The 27156-nt window shown below is 45.1% G+C and overlaps 2 protein-coding genes across 2 annotated transcripts; both read left to right on the plus strand.

Annotated features, from left to right (window-relative positions):
* Positions 1–826: 826 nt before the first annotated feature.
* On the plus strand, positions 827–1783 carry LOC102934889 (putative olfactory receptor 52P1). The gene has a single exon (XM_007052750.2). The coding sequence runs from the start codon at positions 827–829 to the stop codon at positions 1781–1783; it is 957 nt and encodes a 318-aa protein (XP_007052812.2).
* A 9725-nt stretch (positions 1784–11508) lies between these two features.
* Positions 11509–12447, plus strand: LOC102935122 (olfactory receptor 52N2). Its single transcript, XM_007052751.2, has one exon. It carries the CDS (start codon positions 11509–11511, stop codon positions 12445–12447), a length of 939 nt encoding a protein of 312 aa, XP_007052813.1.
* Positions 12448–27156: the final 14709 nt, after the last annotated feature.

Below are 27156 nucleotides of genomic sequence, written 5' to 3' on the forward strand. Positions count from 1 at the left end.
GAGTTCCTCAGTTTAATTAGGCATCAAGTGAAGAAAGCATTTTTTTTTATCTGTTTTGAATTTGCCACATTTCAGTGTAATTGAATGTCCTCTCGATCTTTTGTTGGAGCGTAGATAGAGCATGTGTTCTCGCTCTCTCCTTCCAGTCTGTATTTTACAGACTTTTCTCATACCTCCTCTTATTTCTCATATCTCCTCCTTTGTAAGGTAACAATCCCAGGCTTTTCAACCTCTCTCCTTGATCTTTCCCTGAACCCCTCTAGTTCTGCAATATCCCGTGTGAGAAGGGTGACCAGTACTACACAGAGGAGTCCAGAGGAGAGTGAAACATTGTCTGACTGATCTCAATACATTGTATTTTCTGTATAATTCCCCATCCCACTCCTTCTGGGTTCCAATGTTTTGCTTAGTTTCTGTCCCTGCTTGCACTGTGAGCAGGGTTTCCCAGAGCTGTGTAGCATGATGCCCAGCTCCCTGTCCTGAGTTCATACCGTTAAATTACAACCTTGTTAGGTGTTCGAGGAGTTCAAGCTTTTCCCTCCAATGTGAATACATGTTTCAGTTATTAACGTTGAAGGTCGTGTGCCATTCACCTGGCTTGGTTAGCTCCCTCTGAGGACTTCTCTGGACTTGACTATGACCTAAATAATTTGGTGCCATCTGCAATAGTTGCCACCTCTCTGTTCACCCCATTCTAGATTGTTAATAACTATGAAATGTAAATATTTTTATAATTGTTATAAAGTGTGTAAGCCCCTCACTATGTTTCTGTCCCTTCACAGGAACCTTGAGCATTTCTGAACCTGATTGACATATTGACAACCTTATGGCAGATTTCAATCGCACCCCCTCTGACCCTTCAACATTCATCCTAATGGGCATCTCTGGGCTAGAAGCTGCTCACATCTGGATTTCCATCCCATTCTCTATGTTCTACATTATCGGCCTGTTAGGAAATTTCATGCTTCTGTTTGTGGTAGGCAAGGAGCAGACCCTCCACAAGCCGATGTACCTGCTGCTCTGCAAGCTGGCACTCACAGACATCTGCACATCTACCTCCGTCATGCCAAATGCACTGTGTATATTTTGGTTTAATTTGAAAGGCATTACTGTGCGTGGCTGCCTCACCCAGATGTTCTTCCTTCACTCAGTTTCTATTATGCAGTCAGCTGTCCTCGTGACAATGGCCTTCGATCGCTATGTTGCCATATGTAACCCTCTGAGATATGCCACCATCCTCACCAATGCACGAATAGCTAAGCTAGGGCTAGTGAGTTTGATCAGAGCTATTCTCTTCATTCTGCCCCTGCCCCTGCTCCTGAGTAGGCAGCCATTCTGTGACAACCACATTATCCCCCACACGTATTGTGAGCACATGGCTGTGGTGAAGATGTCATGTGGGGAAACCACAGTCAATAAGATGTACGGCTTGGTGATAGCATTTTTAGTCTTAGGGTTAGATCTTATGCTTATTGCCCTGTCCTATGGTCTGATCATCAGGGCTGTCCTCAGAATCTCCTCCAAGAAAGCCCACCAGAAAGCCCTTAACACCTGCACAGCCCACATTTGTGTGATGCTAATGTCTTATCCTCCCTTCTTCTTTTCCACTCTGACACATAGATTCGGTCAGGGCATCGCTCCCCACATTCAAATTATCTTGGCCAACCTCTATTTCCTCCTCCCCACCATGTTCAACCCTATCATCTATGGCATCAAAAACAAAGAGCTTCGTGAGAAAGTGGTCAAATACACTTGCAGAATGTGCTTTCTCAGGGGCCACTGACTTTAAAACTTTCTGACTAGAGGGGGAAAGGATATCTCCCTGTTAATCATGGGTGCTCTCTCCTAGTTAGGCTAAACTCACCATTGTGGAAGTTCATAGTCTGAGAAATTCCTCACACCTCATGACTTATCACTCCATCATCAACCACTGCTCTCTCCATTGCTGAGTTCCCTCTCTGACCATCACCTGACCTCTTTCAGCATCACCCATCAGCCCCTAACCCCTACACACCCTGTCACTTGGCCTTTCCATGACTTTCAGACCACCAGAAGATAATGCAGCTTTCTGGCGTAAGGTGGCTTTGCATTAATCCCTGTGTGTAGAGGATTCTTGATCAGTTTGACAGACTGAATCTATGCTTCTACATAGCCAAAGACAAAGAAAGAAACAACAATGCTGAACTTCTTTTTCATATGTTCAGAGATCTGGTGAGTAAAATTTACCTGATTTTCCTATGTCCTGTGATTCGGGGAGCCTGTAGGATAAACCAAATATTTCAACTGGAAAGTGATAATACAGTAAAGCTGCTGCAGGAATTGAAGACATTCTTCTAGAGCTTATTGGTTAGATTTGTGAAACTGTGTATTTTTGAGAACGGGACTACTGTATTAAACTACAACCAAAACCACTGAGCTGCTCTCAGGTTGGAATTTTCAAAACAGACACTAACAGTTCACACTGTCGAAGATGTCAAAATAGGTGTCGAGATTTCATGTTGGAGTTTTTGAAACAGATGAAACAGAGATTGCCACCAAAAGTTGAGGTGATTGAATTACTTTCAGTATTAAGTCCTTCTACTGCGCTCAGCTCTGCATGAGCTAGGTTGGCTGATATCTCATTTTTGCCATGGGTTTGTGGAGAGCTTGGACAGTTGGAGCAGCAGTGGAGAGTTTTGCCCATGGTTCACTGGCCTCATGCTCAGGAAAACAAAGTTGAGCAGTTTGGGGTTGAAGTTCTCAAAAACACGGATTCGGCTGAGGACAAAGACTTTAGTGAACTTGGCTTGTTTGCTCTTTCATTACTGTTGTTACCTTTTAGCAATGCTGCAGTTGAATGATTGTTTTTTCTCAGATGAACTTGATATAAACAAAATTGCACAAGAAGATGCAAGAGGAACTTATAGAAAACATTCTTATTAGGGCACATATGCAATGACACAAAATCTGTTGTGAACAGTTTGCACCAAAGAAAGAAATAATTGCAGTGGTCACTGCTGATGTATGAGCAGTAGGAGGAGCATTCTACTCCCAATGAAGACAGCGAGGATGAAATGTTGCCATTTAGAGACTAACAGCAACAAGCTAATTCAACTCAAAATATGGACATTGATTACCATCATTGAATGCCATTAGAAAAAACATAACATAATAATGTGATTTTTTGTTTTTAGACTACATAAATCGTGGGCTACTTTTGGATTATTTTTAATACAGTCATTTTTTTAAACACCTGTCCCCCCTCAATTGGGAGACTAGTACCAGTACTGGGGGTTTGATTTTGTTTGTCATCTCATAGCTTTGTTGCTAAGGTGCATCAACTCCTGCTGGGGCTTGTAGCTTTTTAAAAAGAAATCAAATCTGTACTAGATATCTAATGAAATCTTCCATTTCTTTCTTGATGTATAGGCCAATGTGTTGATTAAAAAATACCCCTTTGCTTCAAGAAATAGAGCTAATTTTGGGTTAGTTTTTAAATGACTTTGGGCTAATAATGCAGTAGAAATTTGGCAGTCTTTCAAGCTGAGCTGGAGGGAGAGCAGCAGCAGCCAGAAACATAAGGGGCAGAGAAGCAGCCCAGAAGGCAGAAGGGTGTACATGTATGAGATGGAAGGACAGATGCTGGGGAGAAGAATACTGCAACCTAGAGCCTAAGGGAGTATGACCACCACCAGGACAGATGCCTCACTTACAGTATCAGGCAGAGCAGCCACGGCCTGGGTAGGAGGCATGGGACATGTGAGGAACAAACTGGGAACATTTCTTACATACCAAAATTAGCTGTTTGTGGTGTTCCCCATGCCCGCAGAGTGGGGTTCCTTGTTTCTTGAACATTTCTCATTTTTTTCATTTTTTTAACCATTATCGTTTAGTAAAATATATCTGGTTTGAACATAATTTCATGATCAGAGAGTCACGGAAGCATTTGGTGTGAAGAGGGCACACTGGAGTGGGGCCACCCTAGCACCTGTCCTAAGTGACCACAATGAGACTGGTGCTTCAGGCTGCCAGGAATCCTGGGCCCAGCCATGTCATCATTACAAGGACTCTGCTACACAGGAGAGTGTAAGGGGAGTGTAACGGGTTGGATCACAGAAAACCCCTGGGAGCTGCTGCCTGATGTGCCAAGATTACTTCTGCTCCTGCTTTCCTGCCCATAGCAGCTTAGGACTTCAGTGCCCTGCCTGGTTTGAGCCAGACCCACTAGCCTGCTGCAAACCCAGACCCAGGTCTGAACCACTTCCCCTAACAGCTGCAGGCTTAACTGAAGGCCAGTTAAGAAGTGTTTCTGCCTTTGACACTCAGATGCCCAATTCCCAATGGTGCCAAACCCTAAATAAATCCCTTTTACCCTGTATAAAGCTTATACAGGGTAAACTCATAAATTGTTCACCGTCTATAACACTGACAAAGAGATATGCACAGCTGTCGTCCCCCCCGCCCCCTGCAAGTATTAATACATACTCTGGGTTAATTAATAAGTAAAAAGTGATTTTATTAAATACAGAAAGTAGGATTTAAGTGGTTCCAAGTAGTAACAGACAGAACAAAGTGAATTACCAAGTAAAAGAAAATAAAACACACAAATCTAAGCCTAATACAGTAATAAAAATGAATACAGATAAAATCTCACCCTCAGAGATGTTTCAATAAGTTTCTTTCACAGACTGGACACCTTCCCAGTCTGGGCACAATCCTTTCCCCTGGTACAGCCCTTGTTCCAGCTCAGCTCAGGGTATCTAGGGGATTGCTCATGATGGACACCTTTTTTTCTGTTCCACCGCTTTTATATCTTTTGCATAAGGTGGGAATCCTTGGTCCCTCTCTGGGTTCCCACCCCTTCCTTCTCAATGGAAAATCACGAGGTTAAAGATGGATTCCAGTTCAGGTGACATGATCACATGTCACGGTAAGACCCCAAGCCTTCATTCCTCCCACCCTGACTCAAGGAAGACATGCCTGCAAATAGAGACATCCCAGTCAATTGTCCAGCTTCATGGGAGCCATCAAGATTCCAAACCACCATTAATGGCCCACACTTTGCATAATTAAAATAGGCCCTGAGAGTTATATTTCATATTTCTAGTTTCAGATACAAGAGTGATACATTTATACAAATAGGATGACCACACTCAGTAACTTATAAGCTTTGTAATGATACCTTACAACAGACCTTTTGCATGAAGCATATTCTAGTTACATTATATTCACACTCATCATTATTTCATAAAATAATATAGAGTGCAAAGTCACAGGGAGTCCTTGAGGTTAGGCAGGCCTCTGGGTAAAGGGACTGGGTGTGGGGACTCAAACCCTTTCACTAGCCATTTCTCCTGGGTAGTGCAGAAGCCAGGAAAGTTTCCCACAACAGCAGGACCATTGCCCTACATACAGTACGGAATGGAACAAACTAGATTTTGGGCTGGATTTTAGTGATGTATAAAGAGAGGTGTAACTTGTGAAATCTTCATATAAATGAAAAAAAAGCTGAAGTGTGTAACTTTGGGGAGCACACTTTCTGCGTAAGATGAATGTAACATCACTGCACGAGACGGCTTCCCAGAGACTGGTATTGTATAAATCCTTTTTCTGGTACTATTTTATTATGGGTTTAGAGCAGTAAAAATGACACTGTTTATTTGACCTCTTGAATATATTTCGTAAGAAATGAAAGCTTTGTCAAGAAATTGGCTACACAGTTGATCAACAACCAGTATGAATCACTCCTTCCTCTCATATTCAATATTTAGACATAATGAAGGCACCCATGGAAATAATTCTCCTCAGTAAAAGGGCCGATGAAGTTTACGAGACTTCAGCACTAAAGAAATCAATGGGAAATGTTAGTTTTGTTTTTCGCATTGTGCGCCAAAGAAAGATTCTGGAAAGCCTTCCTGAGGATTCTGAGAACTGCCTCTGAGTCATGGTTGTGGTAACTCAGGGCAGTCAGGAATAACTGCTCCCGTTTCCTCCCACTGCTCAAGGGAACTCACATGAGTGTCTTAACAGACAACATACCATGTACGTATTGCGTAATTCATTCGGGAGGAGCCAGGTCGCCCTCCCTCCGCACAGAAGCACTACAATTATTAATCTGGGGCATTTCCCACAGTATCACACTATGGACAGCCTACCTTCTGGGGCACAAAACCTGATAGCAGACAGGCTGAATCGCAAGTTCCCAGAGCCCCAGAACTCGCTGCGTTTGTCACTGAATAGAAGTGGTTTCTCCTACATCATCCAACAATGAAATGACATTAGACCCTTGCAGATAGCAGTTGTCTTGGGAAAGCATGTGTCAGGGCAATGTCAGCCACAGCTACCCCAGAACCAGCTTGGGTACTTTCTGATTGTAGCCCGGTTTGATCTGCTCTCTGTCAAGGCAGAGCTGACCTTTAAGGGAGGCGGTGGAATGGACAGCCCAGGGCTCCGGTGAATGTGAATCCCAGGGCTATAGTATATAAGCCTGTGTCTCAGTCAGTAGTGAAGAAGAGACATCGGAAAGCTGGGTGAGCTGCCCCAGTAGCTGTCTGGGGAGACTAGGCCAAGCTCTCTGCTAAGAAATTGGGAATGTGGCTGGGAAGGGACCCAGTCTATGCAAACAAAATAGACATTGGGGAAGGGTTGATCTATGAAGGGAAGCCAGAGGAAGGGATTCATAGGAAGAGTGCCAGGGAAACAGAAAGGGCAAGAGCTGGGGTGGAAGGGTCTAAGGGTAGATAGCCCAACTGTCCATCATCCGAGGGGGAAGACCTGTGGTAGAGGGATGAGTCCTGGCTGTGCTGCCACTGTGGAAGGAGGGGAAGGACTCTCGGGAGCCCAGAAGTCCTGGAACCCCACAGCCCAGGAAGGTGGAGCAGCTACAGCAAGTGTCAGCAATGACAAGGACTTGATACAAATGCCCCCAAAGATGTGTGACAAGGCCTGGAAATGTTGCTACTAACAGTCTTCACAGCAGGTACATTTAAAGACTTCAGGGATTTGTGTTTGAGAGAGCAATCCACACCCAGCTTTCTGAAATCAAACACATGGGCACAAACCCTTTCACCAACGGCTGCTAAATGAGACCGTGGCCACTAGGATGGGGGGGTGACGTCAGTGCTCCCTCTAAGCTGCGCACCTGCACAACAGCCAATCAAGTTCTATGCACTTGATTATTACACCCACGTCCATCGTCAGCCACGATGACTTGTGTTTATCTTGGTAGATTCAGTCAGAGAAAGCAGCAGGGTGAAGGTAAAACCCTCTAACACCCGGTGTCTACTCTTTGTACTTGGGTGGCTTAAGTAAGCCCTTGGGTAGCTCAGTTTGGGTGTGTGGTGCTATCTGCTGTCTTGTTGGGTGATCACAGGGTCTGGAGAGGCTGAATCACCAGCAAAGCAGGGTGGAAAAGGGCCAGCCCAGCTGGGTGGTTAGAAGGTCGCAGCAGTTTCCATGGCTCCCAGACTGCACCCCGGGTCCGATAACTCATCACACTCATACCTTCAGCATCCAAAATTCGGCCCCCCGGCACCTGTGACGCAAGCATGGGGCAGGGACTGTATCCAGCCCAAAAGATCCAGATATAGTGGTTGTTTGATTCCTTTACCCGTGTGTTCTCATCCCAGCAGGGCATAACAATGTCAAACACCACAGTGAGTGGAGAAGAACCATTGAACTAGTTCTCACACAGGATATCACAATCCCTTTTCTGCATCAATGTCTGAAAGATCAACGCAGTATTAAAATTGGATGATTACCCGATGCAGAGTGGAGATGGAATATTAGAACAGTTTGATCTTCCAGATGTATATCCACTTTAGACCTCACAGGGATACTGGCAAACACCTTTGATACCAGAATCCTGGGAGAAGAAAGCCCTTTTCATGCCCTACAGCTTGCATCAACTGAGGATCACTTCATTTGGCCTTCACAGAGTAGCATTGAGTTTGCATGGGCAGTATGGAGCAGTATGCTGCTACGATCACTTGAAAATGTTTTTTTGTCCCGTATCTTGTAGCAGTATTCCCGCACGTAGTGCAGATGGCTGTACATTATACCTGGGGGGAAAAAAAAAAAACTATTGTCAATTGCTAGGCTGAACAACATTCTGCAAGACAGTTTACCCTGACAATCTTCAGCCTCTGGTATCATCAATTTATTTCTTCACTCCCGGGGGAGGCTCTCAAGCTGAAGTTCTCCAGGGTCTATTTTCTGCTTAGCCCATGTCTCATGGAGCCGAGGGAATTAGATGGGATTCCTTGCCAATCTGAGAGTCTGCAGGGACTGTACAGGGGAATCATAAAACTCGCTGCCCAACATGGCGAGTGTCAGACATGTGAGATTCATGCCTTGATTTTCAGGGCTCTCCCTTCCTGTCACTGTATGGAGATTTCTTTTCTCTTCTGAGCAGGATTTCGGTGAGTTGCCTGTTCCTGCACTAAAGTTATTGCTAAGGGCAGAGGAAGGGCTCCAGGGTGGACGTGAAGAACCATCTGGGCAGGAATTCACCACCACTGTGACTTGAACTGTTTGTTTAATATTGTCAGAAACACCAAGGGATTTACCTGGTAAAATTGAAAGATCATATGGAGATAGTTTATACAAATATTTGTTTTTAAGATGAGTTCCTTGTCTTTTACTGTGTCCTTCTATCTGTCTCAATAGCTTCCTTTTTTGGACGGTGTAGTTTTTCCTCTGGTTCACTCAATTTTTTCCAATTCAGCAACTTCACTGTCCTATTAGAAAGTGCAGCCAAAGCCTATGCAGTGGGTATCTGTGTTACCAGAGGGTGCACAACAAGAATGGGCCGCACACTGGCCAGATTCTGCTCTTGCATTCGACCTTCACTGGGTCACTCCAGATTGACGCTGGCCTCCCTGAGAGCCAAATCAGGGCCCACGTGTTTTGGAATCCACATCTTTCGTGCCCGGTCTCAGAATGCCACATAAACTGGGGGTATCCTTCATACACTTTCAGCACCCTTACAGAAATGGGCTTACTGTAGCAGGACCCGAACCCGTGATTTTTTCAGCTTGTAGCGAAAAATTAAAAACTCAGGGTGAATCTGGTCCCATTGAGATCAATGGCAAAGCTTTGAAAACAGCCAGGAGTTCTCCCTAAATCCATATGTAGGGACATAAATAAATAGCCCTATTTACACCAGTCATTAGCCTCCAGTGACTTCAACTGGAGTTGTGCTGCAGCCTCTAAGGCTGGGTAAGTTTGTTTGAATCAAAATAAACTGACAGAAGAGTTGCTGGAATCTCAAACTTTTTTTCCAGAAAGAATTTCTATAACTTCAACTTCCAGCCATTGGATCCTGTTGCACCTCTGTATGCTAGCTTGAAAAGCCTATCATTAAATATTGGTTCCCCGTGTAGGTACTTACAGACTGTTATCAAGTCACCCCTTAACCATCTTTGTTAAACTACACAGATTGAGAGCTTTGAGTCTATCACTATAAGGCAGGTTTTCTAATCTTTTACTAATTCTTGTGACTCTTCTCTGAACCTTCTTCACAGAATCATAGAATATCAGGGTTGGAAGGGACCTCAGGAGGTCATCTAGTCCAACCCCCTGCTCAAAGCAGGACCAATCCCCAATTTTTGCCCCAGATCCCTAAATGGGCCCCTCAAGGATTGAACTCACAACCCTGGGTTTAGCAGGCCAATGCTCAAACCACTGAGCTATCCCTCCCCCACAGTGTATCAACATCTATCTTTAACCATGGACACCAGAACAGGACAGAGGATTCCAGCAGTAGTCACACCAGTGCCAAATATACAGGTAAAATAACTTCTCTACCTCTCCTTCAGCTTTCCCTGGTTATCATCTCAGGCTCTTTTTCACCACATGGTCACACTGGGAGCTCATGTATAGCTAATTACCCCTTCATGCCCCCAAATCTGGTTCAGAGTCATTGCACTTCCCAGGATATCTCCCCATCGTATGAGCATTGCCTACATTCTTTGTTTCTAGATGTAGATATCTACATGGCTATATTAGAACACATGTTGGTTGCTTTGGCGCAGTTTGCCAAACAATTCAGATTGCTTTGAATCAGTGACCTGTCCTCTTCATTATTTACCTCCTTCCAAATATTGCATCATCTGCAAACTTCTTCGATATTCGGGCATAAGAAGGGTTGGCAAGTGAGCTGCTGACACATGGCTCTTCTTACAATTGTTTGTTAACACCTGTAATTTATGCCTCAGACAATGCTGGGTGCCTGCAAGAAAGTGTCTCATCAAACGAAAGAAGGGAAGTGATAGAGGTGCCGGCCTGTACTTGTGCCCCTGGTGCCCATTCTCTTGAGTACAAAGTCGTAGGCCAGCATGAGAATGTCTTTTTCTATGACAGAAATTTGGCTTCTTTCCAATATAGGAACTGCATTGTGGATCAGATCTATGGTCCATGTAGTCCAGTGTCCTTTCTCTAACAGTGAAAGCCACAAAATCTGCAGTACAAGGTGTAAGAAATCCAGCAGTTGGTTGATGCAGGGGGATGACCTGAATATCATGAGGGTGTCACCCAAATGCCTAACAGTTAGAGGTTGGCTTGTGTCCTGAAACACGTGGCTGTATAGGCTTTCCAAAATATTCATTTAGCTGTAACTATTGTAACTGGAGAGTGTCACTATCCATGTATATGTACAAACCCTTCCTGATTCTTGCTTAGCATCTGGCCTCAACTTCCTTTTGTGGCAACAAGATTCTCAGTCTAATTAGGCACCAAGTGAAGAAAGCATTCTTTTTTTATCTGTTTTGAATTCACCATGTTTCAATGTAATTGAATGTCCTCTTGATCTTGTGTTAGAGAGTAGACTGAGCACGTGTTCTCCTTCTCTCCTTCCAGTCAGTATTGTACAGACTTTTCTTATACCTCTTCTCATTTATCTAACTTGTAAGGTAACAATCCCAGTCTTTTCAACCTTTCTCCTTGATCATTCGCATTGCCCTTCGCTGGACCCCTCTAGTTCTGAAATATCCTGTGTGAGAAGGGTGACCAGTACTACACAGAGGAGTCCTGAGGAGGGTGAAACATTGACTGACTGATCTCATGGCATTGTATTTTCTGTATGATTTCCCATCTCACTCCTCCTGGATTCCAGTGTTTTGCTTAGTTTCTGTCCCTGCTTGCTCTGCGAGCAGGGTTTCATAGGGCTGTGCACCATGACACCCACGTCCCTGTCCTGAGCTCATACAGTTAATTTAGAAGCTTGTTAGGTGTTTCAGGAGTTCAAGCTTTTTCCTCCAGTGGGCAGACATGTTGCAGTTATTGACATTGAAGGTCATGTGCCATTCACATGGCTGGGTTAGCTCCCTGTGAGGACTTCTCTGGACTTGACTATGACAGAAAGAATTGGGTGCCATCCTTAAATGTTGCCACCTCACTGCTCACCCCCCGTTCTAGATTGTTAATAAATATGAAATATTTGCTATAAACTGTGTAAACCCCTAACTGTGATTTTCTCCCTTCCCAGGCACCTTGAGCATTTCTGAGCCCGACTGACCGATCAATCATCTCATGGCAGCTTTCAACCTCACCACCTCTGACGCTTCACCATTTATCCTAATGGGCATCCCTGGCCTCGAAGCTGCCCACATCTGGATTTCCATCCCGTTCTCTATATTCTACATTATCGGCCTGTTTGGAAATTTCATGCTTCTGTTTATTGTAGGCAAAGAGCAGACCCTCCACAGGCCGATGTATCTGCTGCTCTGCTTGCTGGCACTCACAGACATCGGCACATCTACTTCTGTCGTGCCAAAGGCACTGTGCATATTTTGGTTCAATTTGAAAGGCATTACCGTAGGTGGCTGCCTCACCCAGATGTTCTTCCTTCATTCAGTTTCTATTATGCAGTCAGCTGTCCTCGTGACAATGGCCTTTGATCGCTATGTTGCCATATGTACCCCTCTGAGATACGCCACCATCCTCACCAATGCAAGAATAGTTAAGCTAGGGCTTGTGGGTTTGATAAGAGCTGTTCTTTTCATTCTGCCCCTGCCCCTGCTTCTGAGTAGGCAGCCATTCTGTGACAACCCCATTATCCCCCACACGTACTGCGAGCATATAGCTGTGGCGAAAATGTCATGTGGAGACACCACTGTCAACAGGACGTACGGCTTGGTGGTAGCATTTGTAGTCATTGGGTTAGATCTGACACTGGTTGCCCTGTCCTACAGTCTGATCATCAGGGCTGTCCTCAGAATCTCCTTCAAGAAATCCTGTCTGAAAGCCCTGAACACCTGCACAGCCCACATCTGTGTGATGATGACATCTTTTACTCTCTTCTTTTTCTCCACTCTGACACACCGGTTTGGTCAGAGCATCACTCCCCACGTTCACATAATCTTGGCAAACCTCTTCTTCCTCATCCCCCCCATGCTGAACCCGATCATTTATGGGGTCAAAACTAAAGAGCTCCGTGACAAAGTGGTCAAATACACCTGCAGAAGGTGATCGCCTGGGCAATCATCTAGGGCAAGAGGAGAAAGGAGATCTCCTCATTAATCAAGGGTGCTCGGTCCCAGTTTGGCTGAGCTCAACATTGTACAAGTTAACAGACTGAAAATTTCCTCAACCTCATGTCTTATCACTCCATCACCAAGCACTGCTCTCTTCATTGTGGAGTTCCCTCTCTCTGACCATCATGTGATCTCATTCGGCATCACCCATCAGTCCCAACCCCACACAACCTGTCACTCAGCCTTTCTGTGACTTCCAGACTACCAGAAGATACTGCAGCTTTCTGAAGCCAGGTGGCTTTGCATTAGTCCCTGTGTGAACAGGGTTCTTGGTCAGTTTGATTAACTAAAGCTATGCTTTCAGATAGCCAAAAACAAAGAAAGAAACTAAAATGCAGAATTTCTTTTTCATATGTGCGGTAATCCAGTGAGGAAAAATTTACCTGATTTTGCTATGTCCAGTAATTCAGAATCCTGGAGGAAAAATCAAATGTTACAGGTGGAAAGTGATAATGTAGGAAAGCTGCTGCAGGAATTGAGGACATTCTTCTAGAGCTTGTTGGTGAGAATTGTGAAACCATTTATTTTTGAGAATGGGCCTGCTGTATTAAACTATGAAAATACTTGTTGAGTCAAATTACTGACCACTTTGCACAGTCACTTTCCAGCAAGAACTTTCGGAACCGACACTAACTGTTCACCTTGTCAAAGATGTCAAAAGTAGATGTTGAGATTTCATATTGGCATTTTTGAAACAGATGAAGCAGAGATTGCCACCGAATGTCGAGGTGATTGAATCGCTTGCACTACTAATATCTTTTGCTGAACTCAACTTGGCATAACCTAGATTGGCTGATATCCCATTTTTGCCATTGTTTTATGGAGAGTTTGGACAGTTGGAGCAGCAATGGAGAGTTTTGCCGATGGTTCACTGGTCTCATGCTCGGGAAAACCAAGTTGAGCAGTTTGGGGTTGAAGTTCTTGAACACATGGTTTCGGCTGTAGACAAAGACTTTAGTGAACCTGGCTTGTTTGTTCTTTCATTACTATTGCTACCTTTTAGCAACGCTTCAGTTTAATGATTGTTTTTTCAGATAAACTTGATAAAAACTAAACTGTGCAACAAGATACTTGAGGAACTTTTAGAAAATATTCTTAAGTTCTATATGTAATGATGAAAATCTGTTGTGAAGACTTTGCACCAATGAAAGAAATGATTCCTCTGGTCATTGCTGATATATATGAGCAGCAGAAGAACCATTCTACTCCCAAAGAAGACAGCGAGTATGAACAGAACATACCTTTTAGAGACTAACAGTAGCAAACTAATTCAACTTGAAATTGGCTTACATCATTGCATGCCTTTAGAAATGAATAACATAATGATATGTTTGTTGGTTTTAGACTACCTATGTTTTCCGCTACTTTTGTGTTATATTTTATACCGTCTGTGACAGGGTCAGGCCAGATGGCTACAGGAGAGTAATAGAAGGCAGACATATTAGCCCCAGGTTACGTAGGTCCCTTTTCCCTGGGGAAGGTAACAGGGAAGGTTCTAGAACAATCAGGAACCTTCTGGAGAAAATTAAGACAGACAGGCTGATTAGAAAACCTGCAGCCCATCAAGAAGCTGCTAGAATTAATTAAGGCAGGCTAATCAGGGCACCTGGGTTTAAAAAGGAGCTCACTTCAGTTTGTGGTGCGCTTGTAAGGAGCTGGGAGCAAGAGGCACTAGGAGCTGAGAGTGAAAACACATACTGTTGGAGGACTGAGGAGTACAAGCATTATTAGACATCAGAAGGAAGGTCCTATGGTGAGGATAAAGAAGGTGTTGGGAGGAGGCCTTGGGGAAGTAGCCCAGGGAGTTGTAGCTGTCGCACAGCTGTTCCAGGAGGCACTCTAGACAGCTGCATTTCACAGGGCCCTGGGCTGGAACCGGGAGTAGAGGACAGGCCCGGATTCCCCCCAAATCCTCCCAACTCCTGATCAGACACAGGAGGAGTTGACATGGACAGTGAGTTCATGAAAACGGCCAAGCTGAGGGCTGCTGTGAAGCTCCAAGGTGAGGAGCAAATCCGCCACTAAGCGCAAGACCCACCAAGGTAGAGGAGGAACTTTGTCACACGTCATTCTGTTTTTTGTTTCAAACACCTGTCAACCCTCAGTCGGGAAACTAGTTAAGAGATAAGAATACACGTAAATTATTAAAGTATAGGCCTTTGCAGACAGAACGGAATATCTATATCCTAACATGCTCCAAAGAAAGATTTTGGAAATGGTAAATGCTTTTTCAAAACTGCTACAACCCAGACACACAGACCTATACAAAGTAGCAGTATTATTTCCCACAGCCACTGAACTTTTAGCTACATTTGAAAATGAGGTCCAAGAAGCCAAACGTTCAACAAGTCAATTATCAGAAAAATGAGGCAGAGAAATCAAATCTGAAAAGAAGTGCTTATGGAAGGCAAAAATACAGGGAAGCAGCTCATGTGGCCACTGACAGAGCAGATCCCTTACCTGCGGTATCATCTCAGCTTAGATCCACGGCTGGGGCAGGAGGCCTGGGCTGTGTGAAGAACAAACTGGAAATGTTTCTTACATCCCAGAGAATGCTGTTTGTGGCGTTTTCCATGCCCCCAGAGTGAGGTTCCTTGTTTCCTTGAACATTTCTTATTTTTTCTCATTTTAAAATTGATATTTATTAAATTATATTTGCGTTGAACTGAGTGAAGTGATCAGTGGGTCAGGGAAGCGTCCAGCGTGAAGAGAGTACCCTGGAGTGAGGACACTCAAGTCCCCGTCCTATGTGACTATAAGGAGAATGGGTCTTCAGTTGGCCAGGAATCCTGGGCCTAGCTATGTTACCATTTCCACACTGGAGTGAGGAAGGGGAGTCCTTGAGGTGAGGCAGGTATCTGGGTAAAGGGAGTGGAATTGGGGACCCAGACCCTTTCTCTAGCCAATTCAACTGGAGTAGTGCAGAAGCCAGGAAAGTTCCCCACAATAGTTCCCCACTTACATTAGGGATGTGGGACAAACGGCTGGGTTGGATTTTAGTGACGTGTAACAAGATGTGTAACCTGTGACATCTTCATATAAATGATAAAAGCTGAAATGTGTAACTTTGGGGAGCACACTTTCTGCGTAAGGTGAATGTAACATCGCTGCATGAGACGGCTTCCCAGAGGCTGGTATTGTATAAAACCTTTTCCCTGTATTATTTTATTAATGGATTAAGCAGTAAACCTGACATTGTTTATTTGCCCTCTTGAACATATTTCATAACAAATCAAAGCTTGGTCAAGGAACTGATTACACAGTTGATCAACAACCAGAAATAATTCTCCTGAGTAAAAGGGCTGATGAAGTTTACGAGCCTTCAGCATTAAAAAAACTAATGGAAAATGTTAGTTTTGTTTTTCTCATTGTGCTCCAAAGAAAGATTCTGGAAATAGTAAATTCTGTTTCAAAACTCCTACAACCCAGTGACACAGACCTATCCAGAGTAGCAGTATTATTTCCCACAGCCACCGAACTTTTATCTACATTTGACAATGAGGTCCAAGAAGACAAACATTCAGCAAGTAAATGGGGCAGAGAAATCAAGTCTGAAGAGAAGTACTTAAGGAATGCAAAAATACTGGAGAGCAGCTCATTTTGTGGCAGAACAGGGAGCAGAGCAGACCTGCTACTGGGAGCTACAGGAGAGATGAGCTGAGGGAAGGCAGAATATCTCCCTGAATAGCAATATCACTAGGAGGGTGGTGAAGCACTGGCATGCGTTCCCTAGGGAGGTGGTGGAATCTCTATCCTTAGACGTTTTTTGGGCCCGGCTGGACAAAGCCCTGGCTGGGATGATTTAGTTGGTGCTGGTCCTTCTTTGAGCAGGGGGTTGGACTGGATCACCTCCTGATTTCTCTTCCAACCCCAATCTTCTATGATTCTATGATAACTGCCCAAAGGTACCTTTCTGAGGGAAGGGAGGGTTGCTGCAGGGGCAGCCTGAGAGGGAAGCATTCATCTCCAATATGAACTCTAGGCTTGATTGATCCCCTATATTTGCTGTTTGGACTACCCCAGCAGGGGAGATCCCTTGAACTGAGCTGGCCCTGAAAGAGGAGGAAGTTGCCCTCAGGGAGCAGACATTTGCAGGGAGGTGGTAAGAAGTGACCCAGAGAAGGCCACCTCTTACACCCTGACCCACCAATATTCACCACTGTCATGTAATTAGGGTATGTTTTGTTTAAGGTATGCCTTGTGAGGTGTTATTCTAAAAGTCTTCATCTGCTAGACGGTAATATCTCGTATGTGCTATCACTGCGTGTAAAGTTTTGAAGTGTGGCTATGAATGTGTTGCTTAAACATGTCCTGAGGTTGAAAACACCCACCAGCAGCCGGTATGACAGTGAAAAAGTCAAAAAATGTTAATTGAGGAAATACACACAAGCACAAGGAAATGTGTACAATAGAAACCTCTCGGAGATCACACTACCCAATCGGAAACACCTGAGAAAAAAAGACTGAACTATGGGAAGTGATGGTCCCAGCCAATAAGGATTTTCAGTCTACCTATGAAAGCCTAGGCAATTTGTGCCTTAAGAATCTGCCAGCCTGTTTCACATTCAGTGTGAGAATTTGCTAATTTATGTTGTGCCTATCTAGTGTGTTCAGCTCAGTTTGCATTTTTTGTTTATTTACTAAAGTAATCTGCTTTGATCTGTTTGCTATCCCTTATAATGACTTCAAACTTATCTTTTGTAGTTAATAGACTTATTTCTTGTTTATAACATAACCCAGTGTGTGTAATTCAAATCTGGAAGGCGCAAGAAGCTGTACACATGTCTAAACTGAGGGAGAGGGTGAATTTTTATGAGCTTGCTCTGTGCAGAACAGTCTCTATAGTTGAAAATAGTATTATTTTAGGTTTATCCCGCAAAAGGGGTGAGCACATGAGTTCTGGGTGAGTCCTCTCACACAGAGCTGACATCAGTCTGTCTGCTGCAGGGTGTTTTCCTACCTGGGTGTGTTTGCAGCAAGAGACTGGAGAGCCTAATTCATCAAAACAGGAAGAGGAAATCGAGACTGGTGCATCAGGAATGGCTTTGTGAAACCCCGTAAATCAGGTGGCATACAGGATGGGGTGGTCAAGCTCCTGACACCACCTTGGCTTTCAGAGGACTGACAGCCCCCAAAAGGCCCTGGGTCAAAGCCCAATGAAGTGGGAGAACCTGGGCTCCTCTACCAACAATCCCCTGCACATCACAGGCCTGAGCCCTGAGTACTAGGCATCATTCTCCTGCCAACCAGCCCTGAGACTCCTTTTTTGGTGCAGCCCTGAGAAATGGCTGTCACAAGGTGAAAGGCTTGCTGACTCACAAAGTTATTTCAAAGTGAACATGTTTTACAGTTCTTTACATATAATCAGTGTGTAGATTTCCACTCACTTTTCAAAGGTTACAGGTGATCAAGCGCTAGCACCCACTGCAAGCCTTGGTCACTGACCTGGAAAATATGGCTGTGCAGCTGGCTGCCCTGACTCAGGCAGATATGGGCAGCCTGAGTCATGGCTTACCATGGCCGTAGAGGAGCTGGAGTGAGCTGTTACCAATGGCTCTGGCTACTGAGAGAATCCCATTCCCTGCCACAATTCCCCCCACCCCAGTGGCCACCTCAGCCCAGTAGGCCTCCTGGCTGTGGTGGGAATGCAGCCCTACGGTGATGGGGACTATTTTGGTGAGATGACCTCACCCACCGCCACACATGGTTCTCGTCTTTACGCCCCTCACCTCCCTTGGTGCCAGACACCACCCCTTTGTCATTGTATTCAGGCCCATAGTGCCCTGAGGGTCATGATCCCATGGCAGGGTTTCTTAGTCATGGTGTGTCCCAGGAGAAAATCACTTCAGCAGCCCATTTGCTACTACCGTGTGGGGCTTTAGTCTCCAGGGTGAGCTTGACTCAGGGCACTTAGAATCCCACTGCTGAGTCCATGAGGTGGTGGCCAGCATGGGACATGATGGGGTTAACACATGGATGGTTCTTATGAACACCACACATTTGTGGCACGATGGTGCATCACCCATGGCACAGTCTACCTGCCAGCCCTCACTCCATGCCCATGTACAGCACCAAACTGGGAGCCACCTGTCTTGTCACCCCACTTAAAATCAGACATCCCTAGAGATACTGGATGAGCACAGACTCTGGTAAGCTCGCCACCCCCTAAAGAGATGGGCGGAGCTGGGAGGGATTAGATGGGTCACACTGACTGCTCTGGGAGAGCAATGACTGAGGTAGGTTCCCCCCCTCACCATTAAAGCATTCAAGGTTTTGTACTTGAGGTGGTTCCTGGGTTGGGAGTCACTCTGAATAGAGGGATTGGCTGGTTCTTTGCTTCTCCATGTTCTCCACTAGGTTGGGCTAAAGTCGTGATTAGGTTTTTTTTTTTGCCCAGACTTTGATCTCCTGGGGCAGAATGAAAAAAATTCACTGCAATACTGTGCCCTTGTTAAGCTGAGTCACACATAAATCATTGTATAAGTAAAGTCATCCTACAATTTCAAAATAGGAAAGGTACCAAGAGGGGCTCGGCTCACAGTTACCCCCACCCATTTGTCTCCAGCAGAATCATAGAATCATAGAATAGAATCATAGAATATCAGGGTTGGAAGGGACCTCAGGAGGTCATCTAGTCCAAGCCCCTGCTCAAAGCAGGACCGATCCTCGACTAAATCATCCCAGCCAGGGCTTGTCAAGCCTGACCTTAAAAACTTCTAGGGAAGGAGATTCCACCACCTCTCTAGGTAACACATTCCAGTGTTTCACCACCCTCGTAGTGAAAAAGTTTTTTCCTAATATCCAACCTGAATCTCCCCCACTGCAACTTGAGACCATTACTCCTTGTTCTGTCATCTGCTGAACTGAGAACAGTCTAGAGCCCTCCTCTTTACAACCCCCTTTCACGTAGTTGAAAGCAGCTATCAAATCCCCCCCTCATTCTTCTCTTCTGAAGATTAAACATCCCCAGTTCCCTCAGCCTCTCCTCATAAGTCATGTGTTCCAGTCCCCTAATCATTTTTCTTGCCCTCCGCTGGACTCTTTCCAATTTTTCCACATCCTTCTTGTAGTGTGGGACCCAAAACTGGACACAGTACTCCAGATGAGGCCTCACCAATGTCGAATAGAGGGGAAAGATCACGTCCCTCGATCTGCTGGCAATGCCCCTACTTATACATCCCAAAATACCACTGGCCTTCTTGGCAACAAGGGCACACTGTTGACTCATATCCAACTTCTCATCCACTGTAACCCCTAGGTCCTTTTCTGCAGAACTGCTGCCGAGCCATTCGGTCCCTAATCTGTAGCTGTGCATTGGATTCTTCCGTCCTAAGTGCAGGACTCTGCACTTGTCCTTGTTGAACCTCATCAGATTTCTTTTTGCCCAGTCCTCCAATTTGTCTAGGTCCCTCTGTATCCTACCCCTACCCTCCAGCGTATCTACCACTCCTCCCAGTTTAGTGTCATCTGCAAACTTGCTGAGGGTGCAATCCACACCATCCTCCAGATCATTAATGAAGATATTGAACAAAACCGGCCCCAGGACCGACCCCGGGGCACTCCACTTTATACTGGGTGCCAACTAGACATGGAGCCATTGATCACTACCCACTGAGCCCGACAATCTAGCCAGCTTTCTGTCCACCTTATAGTCCATTCATCCAGCCCATCCTTCTTTTACTTGCTGGCAAGAATACTGTGGGAGACCGTGTCAAAAGCTTTGCTAAAGTCAAGGAACAACTCGTCCACTGCTTTCCCTTCATCCACAGATCCAGTTATCTCGTTGTAGAAGGCAATTAGATTAGTCAGGCATGACTTGCCCTTGGTGAATCCATGCTGACTGTTCCTGATCACTTTCCTCTCCTCTAAGTGCTTCAGAATTGATTCCTTGAGGACCTGCTCCATGATTTTTCCAGGGACTGAGGTGAGGCTGACTGGCCTGTAGTTCCCAGGATCCTCCTTCTTCCCTTTTTTAAAGATGGGCACTACATTAGCCTTTTTCCAGTCATCTGGGACCTCGCCCGATCCACATGAGTTTTCAAAGATAATGGCCAATGGCTCTGCAATCACATCCGCCAACTCCTTTAGCACTCTCGGATGCAACGCATCCAGCCCCATTGACTTGTGCTCGTCCAGCTTTTCTAAATAGTCCCGAACTACTTTTTTCTCCACAGAGGGCTGGTCACCTTCTTCCCATGCTGAGCTGCCCAGTGCAGTAGTCTGGGAGCTGACCTTGTTTGTGAAGACAGAGGCAAAAAAAGAATTGAGTACATTAGCTTGGTTTGTCCCTGTAACCTCAATAAGGATTCTTTAAAATACTACCAGCTCTCCTGGACTCCTTTTCCCCTCATGTTATTCTCCCAGGAGATCTTGCCCATCAGTTCCCTGAGGGAGTCAAAGTCTGCTTTTCTGAAGTCCAGGGTCTGTATTCTGCTGCTCTCCTTTCTTCCTTGTGTTAGGATCCGAACTCGACCATCTCATGGCCACTGCCTCCCAGGTTCCCATCCACTTTTGCTTCCCCTACTAATTCTTCCCGGTTTGTGAGCAGCAGGTCAAGAAGAGCTCTGCCCCTAGTTGGTTCCTCCAGCACTTGCACCAGGAAATTGTCCTCTACTCTTTCCAAAAACTTCCTGGATTGTCTGTGCACCACTGTATTGCTCTCCCAGCAGATATCAGGGTGATTGAAGTCTCCCATGAGAACCAGGGCCTGCGATCTAGTAACTTCTGCGAGTTGCCGGAAGAAAGCCTCGTCCACCTCATCCCCCTGGTCTGGTGGTCTATAGTAGACTCCCACCATGACATCACCCTTGTTGCTCACACTTCTAAACTTAATCCAGAGACTCTCATGTTTTTCTGCAGTTTCATACCGGAGCTCTGAGCAGTCGTACTGCTCCCTTACATACAGTGCAACTCCCCCACCTTTTCCGCCCTGCCTGTCCTTCCTGAACAGTTTATACCCATCCATGACAGTACTCCAGTCATGTGAGTTATCCCACCAAGTCTCTGTTATTCCAATCACATCATAATTCCTTGACTGTGCCAGGACTTCCAGTTCTCCCTGCTTGTTTCCCAGGCTTCGTGCATTTGTAAATAGGCACTTGAGGTAACCTGCTGATCGCCCCTCTTTCTCAGTATGAGGCAGAAGTCTCTCAATAACCATTTCTGTGCAGGAAGAGCAAAACCCCAAATGCTCATATAGCCTCAGTAGGTAGCAATGGCTACAAATTTCTATCTAGATTTGACAGCCAGCTTACTGCCCCACCCCCATTTCCCGACCCTGGTGGCAGAGGGCCCCTTACCAGAGAATGGTCCTAGCTGGTGTCAGCCTAAGATCTTCTGGAGAATGGGTATCAGGACTGGGAGCACAACACTACGTGCCCTTCTGCCACATCCGTGGCCCCATTGTAGAGTAAGATAACTGTGCCCTTGGACCATGGGCAGAGACCATAGCTAGTGAGACAGTGCAGCCCTGCCATGCACAGAGTTCATAGACAATGGCTATGATTAGTAGGTGGTTACCATTGTTTGCTGGTGGGAAAATGAGAAAAGTTTCCTAGAGGTGGGTTTATTTTGAAGTTTGTACATGTGCAGTGGGTTGTTTTCCTCAGAGCATAGAGGCAGGACAGAGGAGAGTTGATTTGTTCCTCAGACAGTGAAGGACAGAAAACAAGGGACCCCTAGCCTTGTTATCTGGAGGAACTTGGTAGCAAGAACAGAACTGGCATTACGATGATTCATACAGAAGATGTTTTTACTATTGTGAATATATGCTTCCATACCACTCAGCAAATGACATGTTTTATGGAGAGGTCTCCTAGTCTCTTAACCAAAGCCCCTCCATGCTATAGCCCACCCTACCAGCAGGGTAACACCATTGAATCAGAAGACCTCATCAGACTGCTGGCACTGGCCAATACAGCCATCAATCGATCCTGGAGGACAACACTCTGCAAGGAGTTTCCCTGTGACCATAGTGTTACTCGGGGTTTTTTCAATCCAAAGCTCTTGGTAACTTTTACTCTGTGCGAGGTGGTGTCAGAAAATAAATCAAGGGAGAGATGGCCATCCGACAGATATATGGCTGGCACAAACAGGGCAACACACGAGTGCTTTCACTTAAAGATAAACTTTACTTCGTTTCAAGCACTTACACACATCCACAAAAAGTTAGGAAAACACCCCCAACCCTTGATAAGTACCGAAGTTCAGTGTGGCTCTTGAGTAGCACAGCAACAGGCTTCCATGGGCCAAACTTCCATCTGCCGGTGGGGACGCCAAGATGTGTCCAGATGGAGAGTTCCTGAAGAAACCCTCCCGAAGAGTCTGACTAATTCAAACTTTCCCCATAATTTCTACGTAAGGAATACGACATGTCACTTAAAGAAAACTTGTTACGCAAGCAGTTTCAAGGGTCAAGCAAGAGGTTTCCTTCTGGTGATCGATTAACCAGGTGTATTTTTTTCAGAGTTTTCATTCCTTGATGCCCCTAAAATGCATGTATCAGCAACTTAAACACAATTCTTATCAGGAAGGACGTGGGGTCAAGCTGCCCTTTCTCTTGCACACAAAACCACCCCCGGCCCCCATCTTGGTTAAGCTGAGGCTGCTGCATGGCCATATACGGCCTGCTGACTTGGCTGCTTGTAGCAATAAGCAATAGTGGTTTCACACAGTTTACTGGTTTGCCAAAATCTCCCTGTGTAATAGGGGGTCTGTTTCCATTCTTTAGCTTACACACCTGGGCTGCGTTCCTCTGGGCAGCCTCACTGACTCCCTGGACTCCTTTTTTGGTGCAGCCGGCATGGTCCAGGAGTGTCCCCATCCTGCTCCTGAGCTTAACCCTTTTAAAACACAAGCCCATTCCCGTTTGCCCCTTTTTTGTCCCAAATAGAAAATTCCAGTCCCGGGCAGTTAGCACATGGAGGGCTCTACCCACTTATCTGGGATTTGAAATTGCTCAGATGATCCCCTCACAAGAACTTTCTGGATATAGAGGTTCCCTTCTTGAAACTGCCCAACTTGATGCAAAAAGCCCCCAAAGATGGGAGGCCAAAGCAGACTGATGTGTGACAAGGCCTGCAAATGTTGCTACTAACAGTCTTCACAACAGGTGCATTTAAAGACTTCAGGGATTTGTTTTTGAGAGAGCAATCCACACCCAGCGTTGCGCAATCAAACACACGGGCACAAACCGTGTCACCAAGGGCTACTAAACGAGACCATGGCCACCAGGATGGGGTCAATGCTCCCTCTAAGCTGCTCACCTGCACAACAGTCCATCAAGTGCCACACACTTGATTATAACAGCCACACCAATCCTCAGCGACGATAATTTGTGTTTATCTTGGTAGATTCAGTCAGAGAAAGGGAGAGGGTGAAAGGAAAACCCTCTAACACCCAGTGTCTGCTGTTTGAAATTTGGTGGCTTAAGTAAGCTCCCAAATAGCTGAGTTTGGGTGTGGCGCCATCTGATGTCGTCTTGTGTGATAACAGGGCCTGGAGAGGCTGAATCACCAGCAAAGCAGGGTGAAAAAGGGCTAGCCCAGCTGGCTGGTTAAAAGGTTTCAGAAGTTTTCATGGCTCCCAGACTAAGCCCAGGGCCAATAAACCATCACACTCACACCTTCAGGATCCAAAATTCAGCCCCCAGGCACCTGTGATGCAAGCATGGGGAAGGGACTGTATCCAGTCCAAAAGATCCAGATATAGTGGTTGTTTGATTCCTTTACCCTTGTGTTCTCACCCCAGCAGTGCATAACAACATCAAACACCACAGTGAGTGGAGAAGTCCCATTGTACTAATTCTGACACAGGAAAGCACAACCCGTTTTCTGCATCGATTTCTGAAAGATCAACACAATATTGAACTTTGATGATTACCCGATGCAGAGAGGAGATGAAATATTAGAAGGGTTTGAACTTCCAGATGTTTATCCACTTTAGACTGCACAAGGGATACTGGCAAATAGCTTTGATACCAGAATCCTGGGAGAAGAAGGTGTTTTACTTCATAGAGGTTAATGCCCTGTACATTACAACTGCATGGGCAGTATGCAGCTACAATCAATTGAAAATGTTTTTTTGTCCCGTATCTTGTGGCAGTATTCCCACACAGAGTGCAGATGGCTGTACATTATATACGGGGGAAAAAACCCTTCATTGATTGCTAGGCTGAACAACATTCTGCAAGACAGTTTACCCTGACAATCTTCATCCCCTGGTATCAGCAAATTATTTCTTCACTCCTGGGAGAGGATCTCAAACTGTAGTCCTCCAGGGTCTATTTTCTGCTCTGCTCATGGCTCATGGAGCCATGGTAATTGTCTGGGAGTCCTGGCCAATCTGAGAGTCTGCAGGGACTGTACAGGGAAATCATAAAAATCACTGCCCAGCATAGCAAGTGTCAGATATGTAGGGCTCTTCCTTCCTGTCACTGTATGGAGATTTCTTCGCTCTGCTGAGCAGGATTTCGGTGAGTTGCCTGTTCCTGCACTAAAGTTATTGCTAAGAGCAGAGGAAGGGCTCCAGGGTACAAGTGAAGAACCATCTGGGCAGGAATTCACCAGCACTGTTTGTTTAGTATTGTCAGAAACACCAAGGGATTTGCCTGGTAAAATTGAAAGTACATATGTATTGCAGATAGTTTAGACAAATATTTGTTTTTAAGATCAGTTCCTTCTCTCTTACTTCGTCCTTCTATCTGTCTCAAGAGCTTCCTTTTTTGGGAGGTGTGGTTTTCCTCTGGTTCACTCAATTTTACCAATTCAGCGATTTCACTGACCTGTTAGGAAGTGCAGCCGAAGCCTTTGCAGTGGGTATCTGTGTTACCAGGGGGGTCACAACAAGAATGTGTCACACACTGGCCAGATTCTGCTCTCGCATTCGACCTTCACTGGGTCACTCCAGATTGACGCTTGTCTCCCTGAGAGCCAAATCAGGGCCCACATGTTCTGGAATCCCCATCTTTCATGCCCGGTCTCATAATGCCACAAAAACTGTGGGTTTCCTTCATTCACTTTCAGCACCTTTACAGAAGTGGGCTCATTCTAGCAGGACCCGAACCTGTGATTTTTGCAGCTTATATCCAAAAGTTAAAAACTAAGGGTGAATCTCGTCCCATTGAGATCAATGGCAAAGAGAACTTATTTGAAGAGTAAATAAAGATAAGAGAACAACTCTAAGATCAGAAGGGAAGATAATCTTACAGGCAGTCAGATTCAAAACACAGAGAATCCCTCTAGGCAAAACCTTAAGTTACAAAAAGACACAAAAACAGGAATACACATTTCCTCCAGCACAGTGAATTTACAAGCCAAAACAAAGAAAAACCTAATGCATTGTCTCGCTAGATTACTTACTAAATTTACAGGTGTTGGAAGGCTTGCATCCTTGATCTGTTCCTGGCAAAGGTCTCACACAGACAGACCAAAACCTTTTTCCCCTCCCTCCAGATTTGAAAGTATCTTGTCCCCTCATTGGTCATTTTGGGTCAGGTGCCAGCCAGGTTACCTTAGCTTCTTAACCCTTTACAGGTGAAAGGATTTTGCCTCAGGCCAGGAGGTATTTTACAGAACTGTATACAGAAAGGTGGTTATCCTTCCTTTTATATTGATGACATGAACTGAGAGGAGAGTTACTGGAGTCTCAAATTTATTTCCAGACAGAATTTCTATAACTTCAACTTCCAGCTATTGGATTCTGTTACACCCCTGTATGCTAGCCTGAAAAGCCTATTATTAAATATTGGTTCCACGTATAGGTACTTACAGACTTTTATAAAGTCACCCCTTAACCATCTTTGTTAAACTACACAGATTGAGATCTTTGAGTCTATCCCTATAAGGCACATTTTCTACTCCTTTTCTAAATCTTGTGATTCTTCTCTGAACCCTCATCAGCGTATCAACATCCATCGTTAACCATGGGCACCAGAACCGGACACAGGATTCCAGCAGCAGTTGCACCAGTGCCCAATATAAGGGTAAAATAACATCTCTACTTCTCCTTCAGATTTCCCTGGTTATCATCTTAGGCTCTTTTGGCCACAAGGTCACACCGGGACCTCATGTTTAGCTAATTACACATTCATGCCCCCAAATCGAGTTCAGAGTCATTATGCTTCCCATGTTTCAGAGTAACAGCCGTGTTGGTCTGTATTCACAAAAAGAAAAGGAGGACTTGTGGCACCTTAGAGACTAACACATTTATTTGAGCATAAGCTTTTGTGAGCTACAGCTCACTTCATCGGATGCATTCAGTGGAAAATACAGTGGGGAGATTTATATACACACAGAACATGAAACAATGGGTGTTACCATACACACTGTAATGAGAGTGATCACTTAAGGTGAGCTATTACCAGCAGGACAGTGGGGGGAGGGGGGACCTTTTGTAGTGATAATCAAGGTGGGCCATTTCCAGCAGTTGACAAGAACGTCTGAGGAACAGAGTGGGGTGGAGTGGGGGAATAAACATGGGGAAATAGTTTTACTTTGTGTAATGACCCATCCACTTCCAGTCTCTATTCAAGCCTAAGTTAATTGTATCCAGTTTGCAAATTAATTCCAATTCAGCAGTCTCTCATTGGAGTTTGTTTTTGAAGACTTTTTGTTGAAGAATTGCAACTTTTAGGTCTGTAATCGAG

This window comes from Chelonia mydas, chromosome 1 (genome assembly GCF_015237465.2).
Source record: "Chelonia mydas isolate rCheMyd1 chromosome 1, rCheMyd1.pri.v2, whole genome shotgun sequence".
In the NCBI taxonomy this organism is placed as follows: domain Eukaryota; kingdom Metazoa; phylum Chordata; order Testudines; family Cheloniidae; genus Chelonia; species Chelonia mydas.